Raw genomic sequence first — 15,752 nt, forward strand, 5'->3', positions numbered from 1 at the left:
TCTATTTAACCTTTTGTTTAGACCAACTTAGTTAAAATATATTGATTGTTAACTAATTTTTACCTCAGACTTTAAATGTAAGTTAATTTTATCTTTATGAGAATTATGTTGAAAACCTTTTTCATTTAACTTTGTCTAGTAAGAATTTAGCCTTAAAGTTACTGTTTACCAAACTTTAAACATACACATAAACATGGTCATTAGTATACAAGGAGAGAAACCTTTGTTACGAAGACATGTCATTTTAAACATGAATTTAAATCTGTACTGTCTTAGTTGTTGGGGGAGGGGGGTTCACCATCCGGAGGTGGCTTCCCGCGCAGCTTCACTTCTAGGAATTGCAGGTTGCGATCTCTGCACAAATCTCTGCGTACTCCAGCTTGTCTGCCTTCAGACCGGACTGGCAAGCTGGAGATCTCATGTGCCCAGTTTCGGCAGGGAGCCTGGGGGTCCGGGAGGTCTGGGATCGTTCCAGAATTCATAGCAAGAGGGCAGGCAGGCCAGGCTTGTAGAAGGTGTGGGCCTAGGTGCCCAGGGGTGGCGGCCATGATAGGCCGCCACGGCCCTGCCCCATGGCCCTGCCATGTCTGCTGCCCTGCTCACAGTGGCCGAGCAGCGTGGAGGGATCACGCGTCCAGTGCCCTGTGCCACGCGGTGGAGAGCCGGCTCCTGTGGGCTGGCCTGCATGCTGGCATCGGGCTCTTGCGTGTTGGCATCGGGCTCTTGCGTGGTGGCATCGGGCTCCAGCGTGTTGGCATTCGGCTCTAGCGTGCTGGCGGCAGCCTCCTGCGGGCTGCGGGGCTGCAGGGCTGCGGGCGTGGTGCGTGGTGCGCGGGGTTGTCTGGGTGCAGTCTGCTGGCTGGCTGTTCCACCAGGTGGAAAAGGCAGCTCCGCGCCTCGCCTCCCGCCCGCTGGCTATTCCCACTGGCTGTTCTGAGTTCGCCCGAGTGAGTGGAAACCACAGAGTGGTCCAGAGATAAATGTTCCAGAAACAGCAAAACAGTCTCGTGAAGAAAGAGCAGAGGCCTTTGGAGATCTCTTCACAAGCAGAAGAGAAGGCCATAGTGCATAGGTAGCCAAATTGTCTTTACTTATCTGAGAGATGCGCAGGTCAGCCCCAAGTTGGGTGCCATTTGTTGTTAAAATTTGGACGGCTCTAGCTGGGCGGGCTAGCTTCTCGGGCGGGTAACAGAGACGCGGAGACAACGGCTGGGCAGGGAAGCTGTATTTCTTTATTTAGGAACAACGATTCATTAACTAAGACAAACTAATCACCAAACAGAACTCTGCTGTCTCTTTGCGGCAGCGCAAGCACTCTCTCTCACTCTGTAAATCAGGAACCTTCTCTCTGGAACTCTGGCCCTCTCTCGGGGTTCCTTGGGGTGGGGCCAAGCGGGCCCGTGAAATTAACAGGACTGATCCAATTCTCTGGGCGGGGGAGAACTAGAACCCAATGTAAAGCATACAACAATTCCCCTCCTCTCTCCATTTCTCTCTGTCCTATCCAACAAGGATGACATCAACAACAACAATAACTACAACAATAATAAAAAAAAAAAAGGGCAACAAAAAAGAGGGAAAAAAAAAAGAAATCTCCAGACAGAAGCAGGGCAGGGTTGCTCAGAAACCCTGCCTTGCAGAAAGAGTGACTAGACTCAGCAATTCCTTTGAGGACCTGGTCTTTGCTCTAGAGAGGTTAGTCTACAAGGCTGGACTCTGGAATATCTAGCCCCAGAGGAGACCAACTAACACTACAGCACAAGAACAAAGGGGAATTTTCCCCTATCAGGGAAGTACAAGGGATTCTACTAAGGAAGGAGTTGATTTTTATTTATTTTTGTTTCGCTTCCAGCGAAAGTGTTATTCAGTTGCTCTAAGGTTTTCCTTTCTTTCCTCAAGTCTTTTTTCACAGGTACAGAAGAAGGGCAGTAGAATGCACAGCAGTACATTGAACCTGTTGTTGTAGTGAAGCTATCTACTGCACAGAGCTAATCAATCACTCAGCTGAAAAATAACCAGAGAAAAGCCCAGCTGATAAGGTCCCAGGGAAGCAACACTTTCCCTTAAGAGGATAGTTTGTCTAGTCATAACAGTAGCAGCAGCAATAATAGTAGTTTACATTTATTAAAGATTTCTTTGTGCTAGGCCTTTCACTAAAGATGAAGCATCATGCATTTTACAACTATCAAGAAAATAACCTTGTGGACTGGGATTTTCCTGTGAATGCTGACAGTCATGTGTTTACTTCCTGTTTTTGTAGTTGCTGTTCTGTGATCTGTGCTTCTCCTGACCCCCTATTCTCTCTGCCATTGTTCAGAGCTGTTTTTTTTAAACTCATTTTCCATTTATAGTCAAGTAATTATTATCACACAAACACAGTTTTCTGTCTTGTTCTGTATTTGTGATTTTGAGAACTCTATCCTTAGCTATTTTAAAATAGCTGTTAATACTATTATCCATCTATACAATAAAATTACCAGCTTCAATTTTAATCCTTTGAGATATTTTTAAATGGCATTACTGCCTCTTCCAAATGAAGTTTTTTTTTTAACACCTTAAACAAATTGTCTTATCTTTTCTTTAAAAAAAAAACATAGCATTCTTCACCTCTGGTTTATGGTGCTGTGAAAGATTGAACCTGAGACTTTGGAGCCAGCCTCAGGTATGAGAATCTGTTTGCATAACCATTATACTATCTAGTCCCTTGGATTATCTTCTCTAGCATTGCTTCATAAGGCATTGCATAAACAGGAAGCAGTGATTTGAGAGAAGGGTATACACAGGTTACAAGAAGCAGTAAATGCTTCTTTGTAACCTACTGAGCATGACAACAGCATTTAAGACTTTTATATGCTAGGAAATCAACAGTAATAAAGAAGAGGGGGGGGGAACCTTTCATGATAAAATTTACGACTTTTTCTCCATGATCATAAAACTAAACCAGTCTGGGTGATGGTAATACTTAAGAGAAGAGAGAAGAAGAGAGGAGGGGAGGAGGGGAGGGGAGGGGCAGGGAGAGGAGAGGAGAGGAGAGGAGAGGAGAGGAGAGGAAGAAAAAGGACAAGGCAGAGGGAAAAGGAAGAAAAGAAGGAGGAGAAGCAAAAGGAGAAGAAAAGGAAATAAAGACAACAACAAAAACAACACTGGGACTGACTATTTTATAGAATGAGAAAGACAATGAGTCATAAAATGCAACCACTACAAAGGAGTATGCACTGCTATAAAAAGTTAAGTATTTTCAGAAGCAAAACTCCTTAGGGACTAGCAGAGGAGGCTCTATGTCTAACAATACAGATCAAGTTTGTAGTAGAATTCCCTAAGGGCTGACACTTTATAGACTTTCTATGATGTGTGTCATAGAGCAAGCCAGCACTAGAAGGTCTTAGAGTAGACAAAGCCACTCTTGGGAGGCAGCACATCCAGCAGGTATCAGGTCAAGGGCATTTCAGGAGTCCTAAAGAAGTTCCCTACTACTGCCCCCTACTGAGGCCTGCCATTTTACCACTGGAGAATCTCCCAATAGGTCAAGCTATAAAAGCACCTATCAGAAGACTCCCATGCACACCTATGTGCATAGCAACACAATTCATAATAGCGAAAACTTGTAAGTAACCTAGATGCCCAGCAACAGATGAGTGGGCAAGGAATTTGTGTTATAGATATGAGATAGTACAGAGCTGTTAAAAGTGATGTCATCTCACAGCAGCACAATTTGTAATAGCTCAAACCTGGAAACAACCCAGGTGTCCAACAACAGAGGAATGGGTGAGAAAACTGTGGTATAGATACACGTTAGAATACTACTCTGCTATTAAGAATAATGTATCCACCTCGTTTGACCCATCTTGGAGAGCTTGAAGTTAATTATGTTAAGTGAAAATAAGCCAGAAAGAGAAAGATAAGTATGGGATGATCCACTCAACAGAAGTTGAGAAAGAACACCTAGAATTGCCAAAACCATCTTGAGGAAAAGAAACAGAAATGGAGGCATCACACTCCCAGACCTTAAACTATATTATAAAGCCATCATCATCAAAACAGCATGGTACTGGAACAAAAATAGGCACACAGACCACTGGAACAGAATTGAAGGCCCAAGAGTCAATCCCAACACCTATGGGCATCTAATCTTTGATAAGGGGTCCCAAAGGATTAAATGGAAAAAGGAGGCTCTCTTCAATAATTGATGCTGGGAAAACTGGGTTGACACATGCAGAAGAATGAAATTGAACCACTTTATCTCACCAGAAACAAAAATCAACTCCAAATGGATCAAAGACCTAGATGTCAGACCAGAAACAATCAAATACTTAGAGGAAAACATTGGTAAAACAGTTTCCCACCTATACCTCAAGGACATCTTTGATGAATCAAACCCAATTGCAAGGAAGACTAAAGCAGAAACAAACCAATGGGACTACATCAAATTGAAAAGCTTCTGCACATCCAAAGAAACTATTAAACAAACAGAGAGACCCCTCACAGAATGGGAGAAGATCTTCACATGCCAGACATCAGACAAGAAACTAATCACCAAAATATATAAAGAGCTCAGCAAACTTAGCACCAAAAAAGCAAATGACCCCATCCAAAAATGGGCAGAGGATATGAATAAAACATTCACCTCAGAGGAGATCCAAAAGGCTAACAAACATATGAAAAACTGCTCTAGAGATTGTCAGATTGTCAGAGAAATGCAAATAAGGACAACACTAAGATACCACCTCACTCCTGTAAGAATGGCATACATCAAAAAGGACAGCAGCAACAAATGCTGGAGAGGATGTGGGGACAGAGGAACCCTTTTACATTGCTGGTGGGAATGTAAGTTGGTACAACCTCTGTGGAGAGCAGTCTGGAAAACTCTCAGAAGGCTAGACATGGACCTTCCATATGATCCAGTAATTCCTCTCCTGGGGTTATACCCCAAGGACTCCATAACACCCAACCAAAAAGAGGTGTGTACTCCTATGTTCATAGCAGCACAATTCATAATAGCTAAAACCTGGAAGCAACCCAGGTGCCCAACAACAGATGAGTGGCTGAGAAAGCTGTGGTATATATACACAATGGAATACTATGCAGCTATCAAGAACAATGAACCTACCTTCTCTGACCCATCTTGGACAGAGCTAGAAGGAATTATGATAAGTGAACTAAGTCAGAAAGATAAAGATGAGTATGGGATGATCCCACTCATCAACAGAAGCTGACTAAGAAGATCTGAAAGGGAAACTAAAAGCAGGACCTGATCAAATTGTAAGTAGGGCACCAAAGTAAAAACCCTGTGGTGAGGGGTAGACATGCAGCTTCCTGGGCCAGTGGGGGGTGGGAGTGGGTGGGAGGGATGGGTCACAGTCTTTTGGTGGTGGGAATGGTGTTTATGTACACTCCTAGCAAAATGTAGACATATAAATCAGTAGTTAATTAATATGAGAGGGGGAAAATCAGTTGTATGTCTCAAAGTTCTCAAAACACAAACTGAATCTTTTTAATATATAGGCTGTGTATTTGATATGCGGACTCTCTCAAAAGCCTAGACCAAGTAGATTAGAAGCATCCAATAGCACAGCTATATACAAGATACTGGATACTGTACAGCAAACCATAACAAAAGGACTTTTCAAAGTTAACCCAATTACCAAATAATGTGATGATAACATTAACTATCGATTGTCTTTTGGAACCCTAAGACAGCAGGAACCTCACATCTCCAATATAGAGCCCCTACTTCCCCCAGTCCTGGAACCCTTGGATAGGGCCCACTTTCCCGTATGCGTCTCCCAATCCATACCAAATAATATTGCATCCGCCGATCACAACCTAACCAACGCAACGATTGCCACCTCAACATGCTTCACCTCAGACTGTGTCCAGAGACTTCACGTGTGGAATGACAACCCTTCAGCTTCATTACTCAGGTGAGACCTTTCCATTTATAGTACACTCTAATTTCATCTCAGGTGGATCACTTTCTAACAAAGTCCCATAACCTAGATATACACCAGTTTCTGTGAGAGAGAGCTTATGTTCACACGTATCCATAAACTACTGCAAAATATATACCTGAAAGCAGAAGTACACTAGAGTTTGCAGTGAGTACCTCCCTAACACTTCCTCTCCACTATTCCAAGCCTGGGATCCATGATTGCTCAACAAATTGTTTGGCTTCATATGTTAACTCTCTTTTCAATCACCAGGTTCCAGATGCCACCAGGATGCTGGCCAGGCTTCCCTGGATTGAAGACCCCACCAATGTGTCCTGGAGCTCAGCTTCCCCAGAGACACACCTTACTAGGGAAGGAGAGAGGCAGACTGGGAGTATGGACCGACCAGTCAACGCCCATGTTCAGTGGGGAAGCAATTACAGAAGCCAGACCTTCTACCTTCTGCAACCCTCAATGACCCTGGGTCCATGCTCCCAGAGGGATAGAGAATGGGAAAGCTATCAGGGGTGGGGGTGGGTTATGGAGAATGGGTGGTGGGAATTGTGTGGAGTTGTACCCCTCCTACCTTATGGCTTTGTTCATTGATCCTTTCTTAAATAAAAAATTAAAAAAAAAAAAAGAAGCTGAGAAAGAAAAACAAAAAGGGAACACAAAGCAACTTGGACTGGGTTTGGGGTATTGCACAAAAGTAAAAGACTCAGGTGAGGGGAGGGTAGATTTTAAGCTCTTTTGAAGGGGTGGTGTAGGGAGTAGAGAGCATAGGGACACAGATCTATTGCAGTGGGAATGGTGTTAATATACATTCCAATTAACCTCTACTCTTATACATTGTTACTTTTTTAAAAAGGAACTACTACTTTGAAAAAAATCAACTAAGGAAAAAATGATGTCATGTATTTTGCCTCATCTTGGATGGAAATTAAGGCACCACGTTAAGTGAGATAAGTCAAAAGAGAAGAGTGAATGCCAAATGATCTTACTTGTAAGTTTAAATTAAGAAATAAAGAAAGAATAGGAAAACACAATGTGAAAATAAGAGTACGGGGAAAGGAGAGGGAGGGAAGGGGTGATAAGGACCTTGGGGCTTTGTTGTCTGATGATGGAAAATGACCTAATTTGGAGGTAAGAGTGTTCTGCATAGACCTTTCATGGGGAGATGAGAGACTAGCCACGTGTAAACAACTGCATTATAAACCATTAACCTCAATAAAAATAATAATAAAAAACACCTCAATTAAAAAAAAAAGAACAGATTTGCATGAAAGACAGGTGAGTGAATAACTTAGGGACTAGTGTACCCTATTGAGAAAGGGTCCCCTTAGTGAACAAAAGACAACAAATGCACACAGCATGCTAACAGAAGCAGAGAAGTTTAAAGGAAACATAAGGAAAAATTGAAAAGAAAGTCTACACCTTACAGTTTTCTTTGATTGGTAGGCTGTATGGTAGAACTTTTCAACCTTGGCACTACTGACACTTTGGGTCATGAGGGGGGCTGTCTGTGAAGGATGAAGACTCATGACTAAATTGTAAAGTAAGTAGAAAAAATATCTCAGTTGAAAAGGTCTAAGAAAAAATAAATAAAGTGATCAAGAAACCGTTATGTTGGGCTTGGGAGTTGGTTTAGTGGACAAAGGGATGAACATACAAGCATGAAATGCTGAGTTCAATACCTAACATCACTTATGCCAGAGTGATGTTCTGGTTGTCTGTTTTCCTCTCTCTCTATCACTAATAAGTAAATAAATATTCATTAAAAGAAATCTCTAAATTTTTGCAATGAGAGACACTGAGGAACAGACTTCTACATTTGGTTCATGTTAATCAAATTCTTTTCCTTCCTCCTGCCTTCTCTGCTCTCTCTTTCTCCCTCTCTCTCTCTTTGTGGGTATAACCATGCTTTTCTCTATGAAAGTAGAAAAGGACATGAGACTGTGAGATATTATGCAATATTAATTATTTAAAAATCCTCAAAGGATGGAAAATTATACTGAATACAGAAGAGCATAAAATGCTGTATTCAATGCAAACAGTACAATTAAGCAGTAGCATTACAGCCCCAGAAAGATTGTTATTTATTTTTATTCAACTGATTTAAGATTCTTATTATAAGACTTATGGGGAAGTTTTCTTCTTGGAGTGAAAGTGAACAAATTGCAACAATACATATGAAAGACAGTTTAATTACTAAACATTACAAATTGAGTAAGGAGCTACCATAGAAAACATAAATATTTCTCCCCTCATTTACTTTATGTGGTGGTAAGTTAAACAATGATGCTATCTTACAAGAGCTGAGAAAATGGAGGCTGGTCTTGGGCCCTCTTTGCTTTGGTCTAACTGTATGACCAGGAGAAAGGCAATTTCTTCTATTTTGCAAAAGTTAGAGGATTAGATTTCAAGAATTCTTCCAGCTCCAAAGTTTTATCATCATGGAGGAAATAGAACTGAAATCACCTGAAACTGAAAGATAAAAAAAAAAAAAACCCTGCAATTCTATCTAGTATGGAAGGTAATTACGCTGTGGCATGCATAATTTGTATGCCAGAGCTACAGGGTTATAAAAGCAAAAATAAATAAATAAATAAATAAATAAATAAATAAAGGCTTCTCTTTCTGATCAAAGCTCATGACTATAAAGTAACGTGTATTATGCCTGGGTTCTTCTTTAAATTAGAATGTCTGTGATTAATTTCCAGACAGGGCAAGTATCTGTGAGAGTCTGCTGGGTACAGTGTTGAGAGTGCCAGCTGTTATGTCAAGGCAGGGGATCTCAATCAGGAAAGAAAGTAGGGGATACAAGCTAGGGAAGATCAGAACTCCAAGAGCTCAGCCACAGTCATCAGAGAGCTCTGCAGAGGTGTCCCGATGTTTATTGTTTTGCAAGCATATGGTGCCTGTTACTAAAATTAAGAGGAAAGACACATCAATATTTGTCCAGAAACTAAAGTCAGAGCCTAGTCATGTATAAGCTCTTGAAAAGATACAGCGGAGGTGCCTTTAACCACAAGGCAAACCCTCCGAAGAAGATTCATTTCTTTGAGGGTTTTTTTTTTTACAGTGCAAAGAAGAAGATATGAAAGGGATACTTTATATATATATTTTTATCATCAGGGTTGCAGTGCTCTGAGCTAACTTTTTCAGATAGTAAGAGAGTGACAGAAAGACAGAGTGAGCAACAGAAATACACCAGAGTGCAGGGAAGCTTCCCTCCAAGAGCACTGGAGGCCAGATTGGGAGTTAAGTCACCTGCATGGCAGTGCATGCACCCTACCAGGTGAGCTGTTTGGATAGCCAAAGAGGAGAATTTAAATATTTATTTCTTTTCCAGGAACCCTGAGTGCCATCCCTGCCTGGCCTAACATAAAAGGAGTTCTGGCAATGACCAGTCACCTGACTCGAGTCCAAAATGAAATCACCCATTTATATTTCTTGAGTAAAACAATCTTATTTATGATGTAATTTATCAGATTTTTAGACCTAGTTATAGTCCACAGAAAAGATGAGAGCAAGAATACTTCTCTTCTTCAGTTGAAGCATAGAGTGATGGGGGCCAAGCCATGGCACACTGGGTTAACTGCACAGGAGGAAGCACAAGGACCCTAGGAAGCATCCAGGATCCAGCCCCTGCTCCACACATGCAGGGCAGATGCTTCACAAGCAGGTCTGCAGGTCTCTGTCTCTCTGTCTCTTTCTCTCATTTACTGTCTTGTCTCCCTCCCCCAATTTCTTTATGGCCTATCCAATAAAATGGCCTCCAGGAGCACTGGATTCATAGTGTCAGCACTGAGCATGGTAATAGTTGAAAATGTTGGTATATTACTATACCATTACAATATTACCTCATGATCTTGAAGTTCATAGCTCTGACTTCTCAGGCACAAAAATAATGGTGTGAAAAACTTTTACTTTTAAGTGAGTTTGTGTTAGCAAGATTGCTCTCCTGAGAGGGTGCCTACTTTGTTCTGAGTAACCCAAGTTCATGTCTGGCCACCACTGTACTGGGAGAAGTTTAAGTGCTGTGATGCCTTTCTCTCTTCTCCCAACTCCCTCTGCCTCTAGTTATCTCTGCCTCCCTCTGTGTCTAGAAAAGTGGGCTGGGAATGGGGAAGTCCTAGGAATGACAAAGATCTGATATTGATTTTCTTGAGAATTCCTACAAAGTGGCATATTATTTTCATCATCCTCCCCAAATTTTCAAAGTGACAATAGTTTGGGGGTTTTGTATGAATAGAAAATACCCAGGAGAGGTAATGTGAAGGAGCAGACTTTGTTTAAGGAGTGACAGTTAAGCTAGTCTCTGGATTTACTTCCAGTAGACAGACTCATAGTGGAAATGAACCGCTTAAAAAAAAAAAAAAAACAGGCCCTTTGAAATATAAAATATGCCAGCTAGCTATCTAAAAAATGGAGGACCCCCCAACTCTTCATCTGCACTATTCCAGCCTTTAGGTCCATGATTGTTCAACAATTTTTTTGGCTTTGTATATTAACTCTCTTTTCAGCCACCAGGTCCCATATGATGCCACCCAACTTCCTTGGACAGACGACCCCACCAATGTGTCCTGGAGCTCCACTTCCCCAGAGCCCCACCCTACTAGGGAAAGAGAGAGGCAGGCTGGGAGTATGGATTGACAATTCAACGCCCATGTTCAGCAGGGAAGCAATTACAGAAGCCAGACCTTCCACCTTCTGCATCCCACAATGACCTTGGGTCCATACTCCCAGAGGGTGAGAGTGTTGGTATGCTTCTAAATTCTGCTTCCAAAACCCCTTCTGTTTCATTGGTTTAATCCCCCCTGCTTAACACTGTATTCTATTTACATAACCACTGTTAACTAAGCACTCCCCTGGCTCCAGGGTATTGGTTTAATCCTCACTGGCTCGAGCTTTTTCCTTCTCTCCACCCCCTATCCTACGTACATCCTCTTCGGACCTGACTGTTCTGTCTCAGGATATATAAGGACAAGATTGTGATTAGAGATAGCTTAGATTGTGCTGCGTTCCACATGAATAAAGACTGAACTGCACACCACTCAGCCATGAGTCCCTGGTCGTCTCTGTTTCCCACCCGTGAAGCTCAGCCCGACATTAGAGAACAGGAAAGTTATCAGGGGAAGGGAGGGGATACAGAGATCTGGTGGTAGGAATTGTGTGGAGTTGTACCCCTCTTATCCTATGGTTCTGTTAATGTCTCCTTTTTTAAATAAATAAAATTTTTTAAAAAGTTAAAAAAAAAGGCTCAACACTCATCATTTAATACAAGGCCAATTTATATGTTAAGCACAGAAAAGAAAAGATTCAGTAGGAGTGTAAAAAGGCACAATGCTCTTTAACTCCCTATAAGCAGACCCATCTGAAATGGCTAGCACTCTTATTTTCAATGAGCACATCTTGAAATATAACTCTCTGAAGTGCAGCAGTTTCGTCATGTTTTTTTTTTTTAACCATTACATTGGACTTCAGACTTATTGGTATTAGTATTTTATTTTCCATGCATTTATTAAGACTTGACCTTTGTGGATAAGGGCAAGAGACCAGCACACTTTCCCCATATTTGGGAGCTACTCTGTTATGAGCCAGCTTTCTAGTCCTATTCCCAACTCTGACACCATCTTTCCAGACAATATTTTGAGCCCACCTGCAGGTTAGTTGTCAGGCTAAGGCAAAAATTAGTAAAGTCATGGGCCCCTTGGGATATACGCAAAATAGACTTCCTAGCTTCTTCCAACATGAAGGCCCCAAACCTATCTGCTATAGTCTTACCTTTAGGCTCCTAATTATAAAACAATTTGTTCCACTTTATATCTTGATACTCTTCAGCCATTAAGTTCCAGATGCTACCATGAAGCCAACCTGACTTCCATGGGCAGACAACCTCACCATTGTGTACTGGAACCCCACCTCCCCAGAGCCCTGCCCCACCAGGGAAAGACAGAAATCGGCTGGGGATATGGATCAACCAGTCAATTCCCATGTCCAGCAGAGAAGCAATTACAGAAGCCAGACTTCCCACCTTCTGCACCCCATAATCATCCACACACAACCAGAGGGATAAAGAACAGGGAAGCTTCTAATGGAGGAGATGGGATATGGAACTCTGGTGGTGGGAATTTTACAGAATTGTACTCCTCTTATCCCACTACCTTATGGATCATTATTAAATCACTAATAATTAAAAAAGACTTTTCTTTGTATGACTCAAGCAACACTGCAGCATAACTCTACATAGGCTGCAGTGTGCAGCATCTGCTAACAGTACATTTAGCCAACCTCTAAAAGTTCAATTTGCCCTTGACTATAGAATGCACCCTTAACCCTTCATTTATTATTCCCACATCTCCCTTCCTTTTAGACTGTGGCCAATTAGAAGTCATGTGTTCTCATCCCTTTTTATGTAGAAATATATCTGTATACTAAGTGTTGTCTACAAAAGAAAAAAAGAATATATTGCTATCATGTAAAATTGTTTAGAATAAACTAAGAAGTAGAAACTGGTAAATTTACTGGCAATTCTCAAAACTTAAAGCAAATTTAAGGCAAAGGAAGATTCTATTTCTCAGGTAGCTGCAGTTTACCTGTACATGAATAATCGTCAATTCTGATGTAGCCAGTCTTGCAAATACACATGAAAGAGCCCGGGGTGTTGACACACATGGTGTTCTCGCGACAGTAATGGCGTCCTTCAGCACACTCATCAATGTCTGTAAAAGCAAAGGAAGGCAAAGAAGTTAACAAGAGGCCCATATTCAGCAACACCTCTACAATTTTCTTTGATGGTAGTTGGGAAATAGTTACTATTATTTATTTAATTATTTAGTATTCCATAGAGACAGAGAAACTGAGAGGAGAAAGAGAGAGAAGTGGGGGGGGGTACCTGCACACTTGCTTCACCACTTGTGAAGCTTTCTCCTTGCAGCTGGGGATCAGGGGCTTGAAACTGAGTCCCTGTGCACTGTAATGTGTATGCTTAACCAGGGGCACCACCACCTATCCCTCCAATAGTTACTAATTTAAAGCACCTTTCCAACACATTCAAAACTTCTTTAATAAGAGTGCTTGGTGTTCAAGGGACAGACATAGGGAGTTTATTTTCCAGCAGTGATTACTGGAGTTTAAGAAATGCCTGCATGTTTCAGCAAGCATCATTCCAAATACACTTGGAATTTCTCATTGCTTTCACCTACCTGAGCTGAATAAAGTGAGTCAGGGCATAGACTGGGTTGTTTTATAGAGTGTTGGAAGTTTCAATCATTGAACCTAGCTTATGTTGTTTCTCCATTCACTTACTATAATATAACTTGGAACAGTCCCCAAGAATTAAATAAAGCATTAAGTTTATACACCTTCACTTCCAGATGTGAAACCAGTAAGATATTATCAGATATATAAGTAGAGAGACAGTTATCCCATAAATGTCTGAACATCGATGAAATCTCTGCTACAGACCTGCTATAAAGGACAGTTGTAAAATATCAAGGTGAGATATAATCTTTAAGAACCTTCATAGAAATTTGCACACAAACTTTTGAGTGCAAAGACTTACAGATGCTAAGTTCTAAGAGGTACTATTACTAATTGGGACGGATATACATTTTGACAACCAAACTGTCCCAGTTTTATAGCACCTCTCTGAAGTACTCAAAGGTATTTTATCATTATATAACTTGCATTATTAAATATTTTAATGTGTTGGCCAGGCAAGGACTTTTGCCAGAAGAATTTGAATTTCTTAAATCTTTGTGGAGGCTCCAAAAACAACAAAGCCTTCATCTGTATTATTAAGAGAAACAGATGAATTAGATGGAAAAACTGAGATGCGGAGAAACTGATCATTCCATTCAACTTCTATATAACTGTCAGCACAATAAACTTAAACCTCTTAGCATACAAAATCCTTCCTGGCTTGGCCCTCCTCCAGTTCATATCCTATGCCCTCACTTCCATCAATATTCTGGTCACGCTGAGTTTCTAGCATTCTCTGAATGGGCAATGCTCTCGTTACTATGTGCCACTGTATATGCTATTCTCTCTTCTACTTCTGTCTCTTTGTAAAATTTATTTATTGGGGGATTAATGGTATACAGTTGACAGTTAAAATACAATAGTTTGTACATGCATAACATTTCCCAATTTTCCACATAACAATTCAACCCCCACTAGGTCCTCCTCTGCCATCATGTTCCAGGACCTGAACCCTCCCCCCACAACCCCAGAGTCTTTTACTTTGTTGCAGGACACCAACTCCAGTTCACGTTCCGCTTTGTGTTTTTCCTTCTGATCTTGTTTTTCAGCTTCTGTCTATTTGTGAGATCATCCCATATCTACTGCTTCTCTTATCACCACCCCCAGTGGGTCTTGCCCACCAGTGAACTCCTCCTTAATTCTATCCTAGTGTCTGTCTCTGTAAACATCTCTCATAAACTAAAAAGCTGCTCACAGGAGCTCCCTTGGGTTTTGTCAATGTCTCATATAGGTTTATTAATTGTGCCTTTCTTAACTTTGTATGGTTCTTGCTCCCCAACAAGCTATATCCCTCCCTCAATAGTAGCATTTCTTCATTCCAGCAACACATTATATTCATCTTGGATATTAAAACAAATAAACAAGCAAGCAAACAAAAAACTGGTTCTTGGGAAAACTCCTACAATTCTCTAGTGCAAATTCTGATTTAATTATAAGAATTACCCTGTGGGGTGAAGCACAGGAAATAATTATTTTATATCTTTTCTCTGATGACTCCAATATAATGGTCAGCATTTTTTTTTCCAGTAAAGAGCCAGAATTGGTCACAGGATCTCTACTGCGCCTAACTAACTTTGTTGCTGTAGCATGAAAGCAACATGGAACGGAAACAATGAGCCTTACATTGTTCAAAATATTCTAGTTCCAAAAATAGATGGTGAATTATATTTGATTGGGGGCCACAGTTCAGTGACTCCTAGGCTAATCCCTGCACTACCAGAGTTAAGAATAAGGGCATGGCGTCTGATGTAGCATACCCCAGAGAGTGCACACATTACCATTAGCAAGGACCTAAGTTCAAACCTCCTGCTCCTACCTGCGGAGAAAGCCTCATGAGTGGTAAAGCAATGCTGCAGCGATATCGTTCTCTCTCCCTATCTCTCAATTTCTCTCTGTATCAAAACATAATTTATATAAAATTATTTTTTAAACAATTTTTCAATAATTTTTAATAATTATTTTTAAAATAATTATATAAAATTATTTTTTAAAATCAGGGCACATATAACTAATTTCTGTATCCACCTCATCAATACCTTATTAAGCACCTCTGATACAGTGATAGAATGCTACAAAATAAGATTTAAATATTTTAAAGCTTTTTACTTAGGTATAAAGAGAGAAAAGAGAGACTCAGAACATCATTGCTGGTACATGCATCACTGGGTATTGAACATGGGATGTCATGCTTCTAAGTTTAACCCTCTAGCCACTGTCTCACCCCTAGGGCTTCAATGCTGCAGAAGTTATGACTACATGTTTCAAGGCTAGTTTTAGTAGGATATAAAAATAGCTCTCAGGCTTTCTGACTTATACTAGTATTGTTCTCATGATAGCCTGCTACTGCTAAATGTTTGTAATGTTCTACAAAGAAAGTATCATCTTTAAATACAGCCTTAAAAAAATCAAACTATAAAACACCATGGTGGGGCCAGGAGGTAGCATACCTGGTTAAGTGTGCAGGATTGCAGGTTCAAGGCCCTAGTCCCCACCTGCAGGGGGAAAGCTTCACAAGTGGTGAGCTTTCTATCATTCTATCACTATATCAGAGGTACTTAA

The 15,752-nt window shown here is 40.9% G+C and overlaps 1 protein-coding gene across 3 annotated transcripts in view; it reads right to left on the reverse strand.

Annotated features, from left to right (window-relative positions):
* Positions 1-15,752, reverse strand: part of NELL2 (neural EGFL like 2) — a 465,627-nt gene that overhangs the window by 173,003 nt on the left and 276,872 nt on the right. For all 3 annotated transcript variants that reach the window (XM_060191433.1, XM_016188843.2, XM_060191432.1), the window contains exon 14: positions 12,527-12,652. In XM_060191433.1, coding sequence (XP_060047416.1) covers positions 12,527-12,652 — 126 coding nt within the window. The remainder of the gene's footprint in view (positions 1-12,526; positions 12,653-15,752) is intronic.

Source organism: Erinaceus europaeus, chromosome 5 (genome assembly GCF_950295315.1).
Source record: "Erinaceus europaeus chromosome 5, mEriEur2.1, whole genome shotgun sequence".
NCBI lineage: Eukaryota > Metazoa > Chordata > Mammalia > Eulipotyphla > Erinaceidae > Erinaceus > Erinaceus europaeus.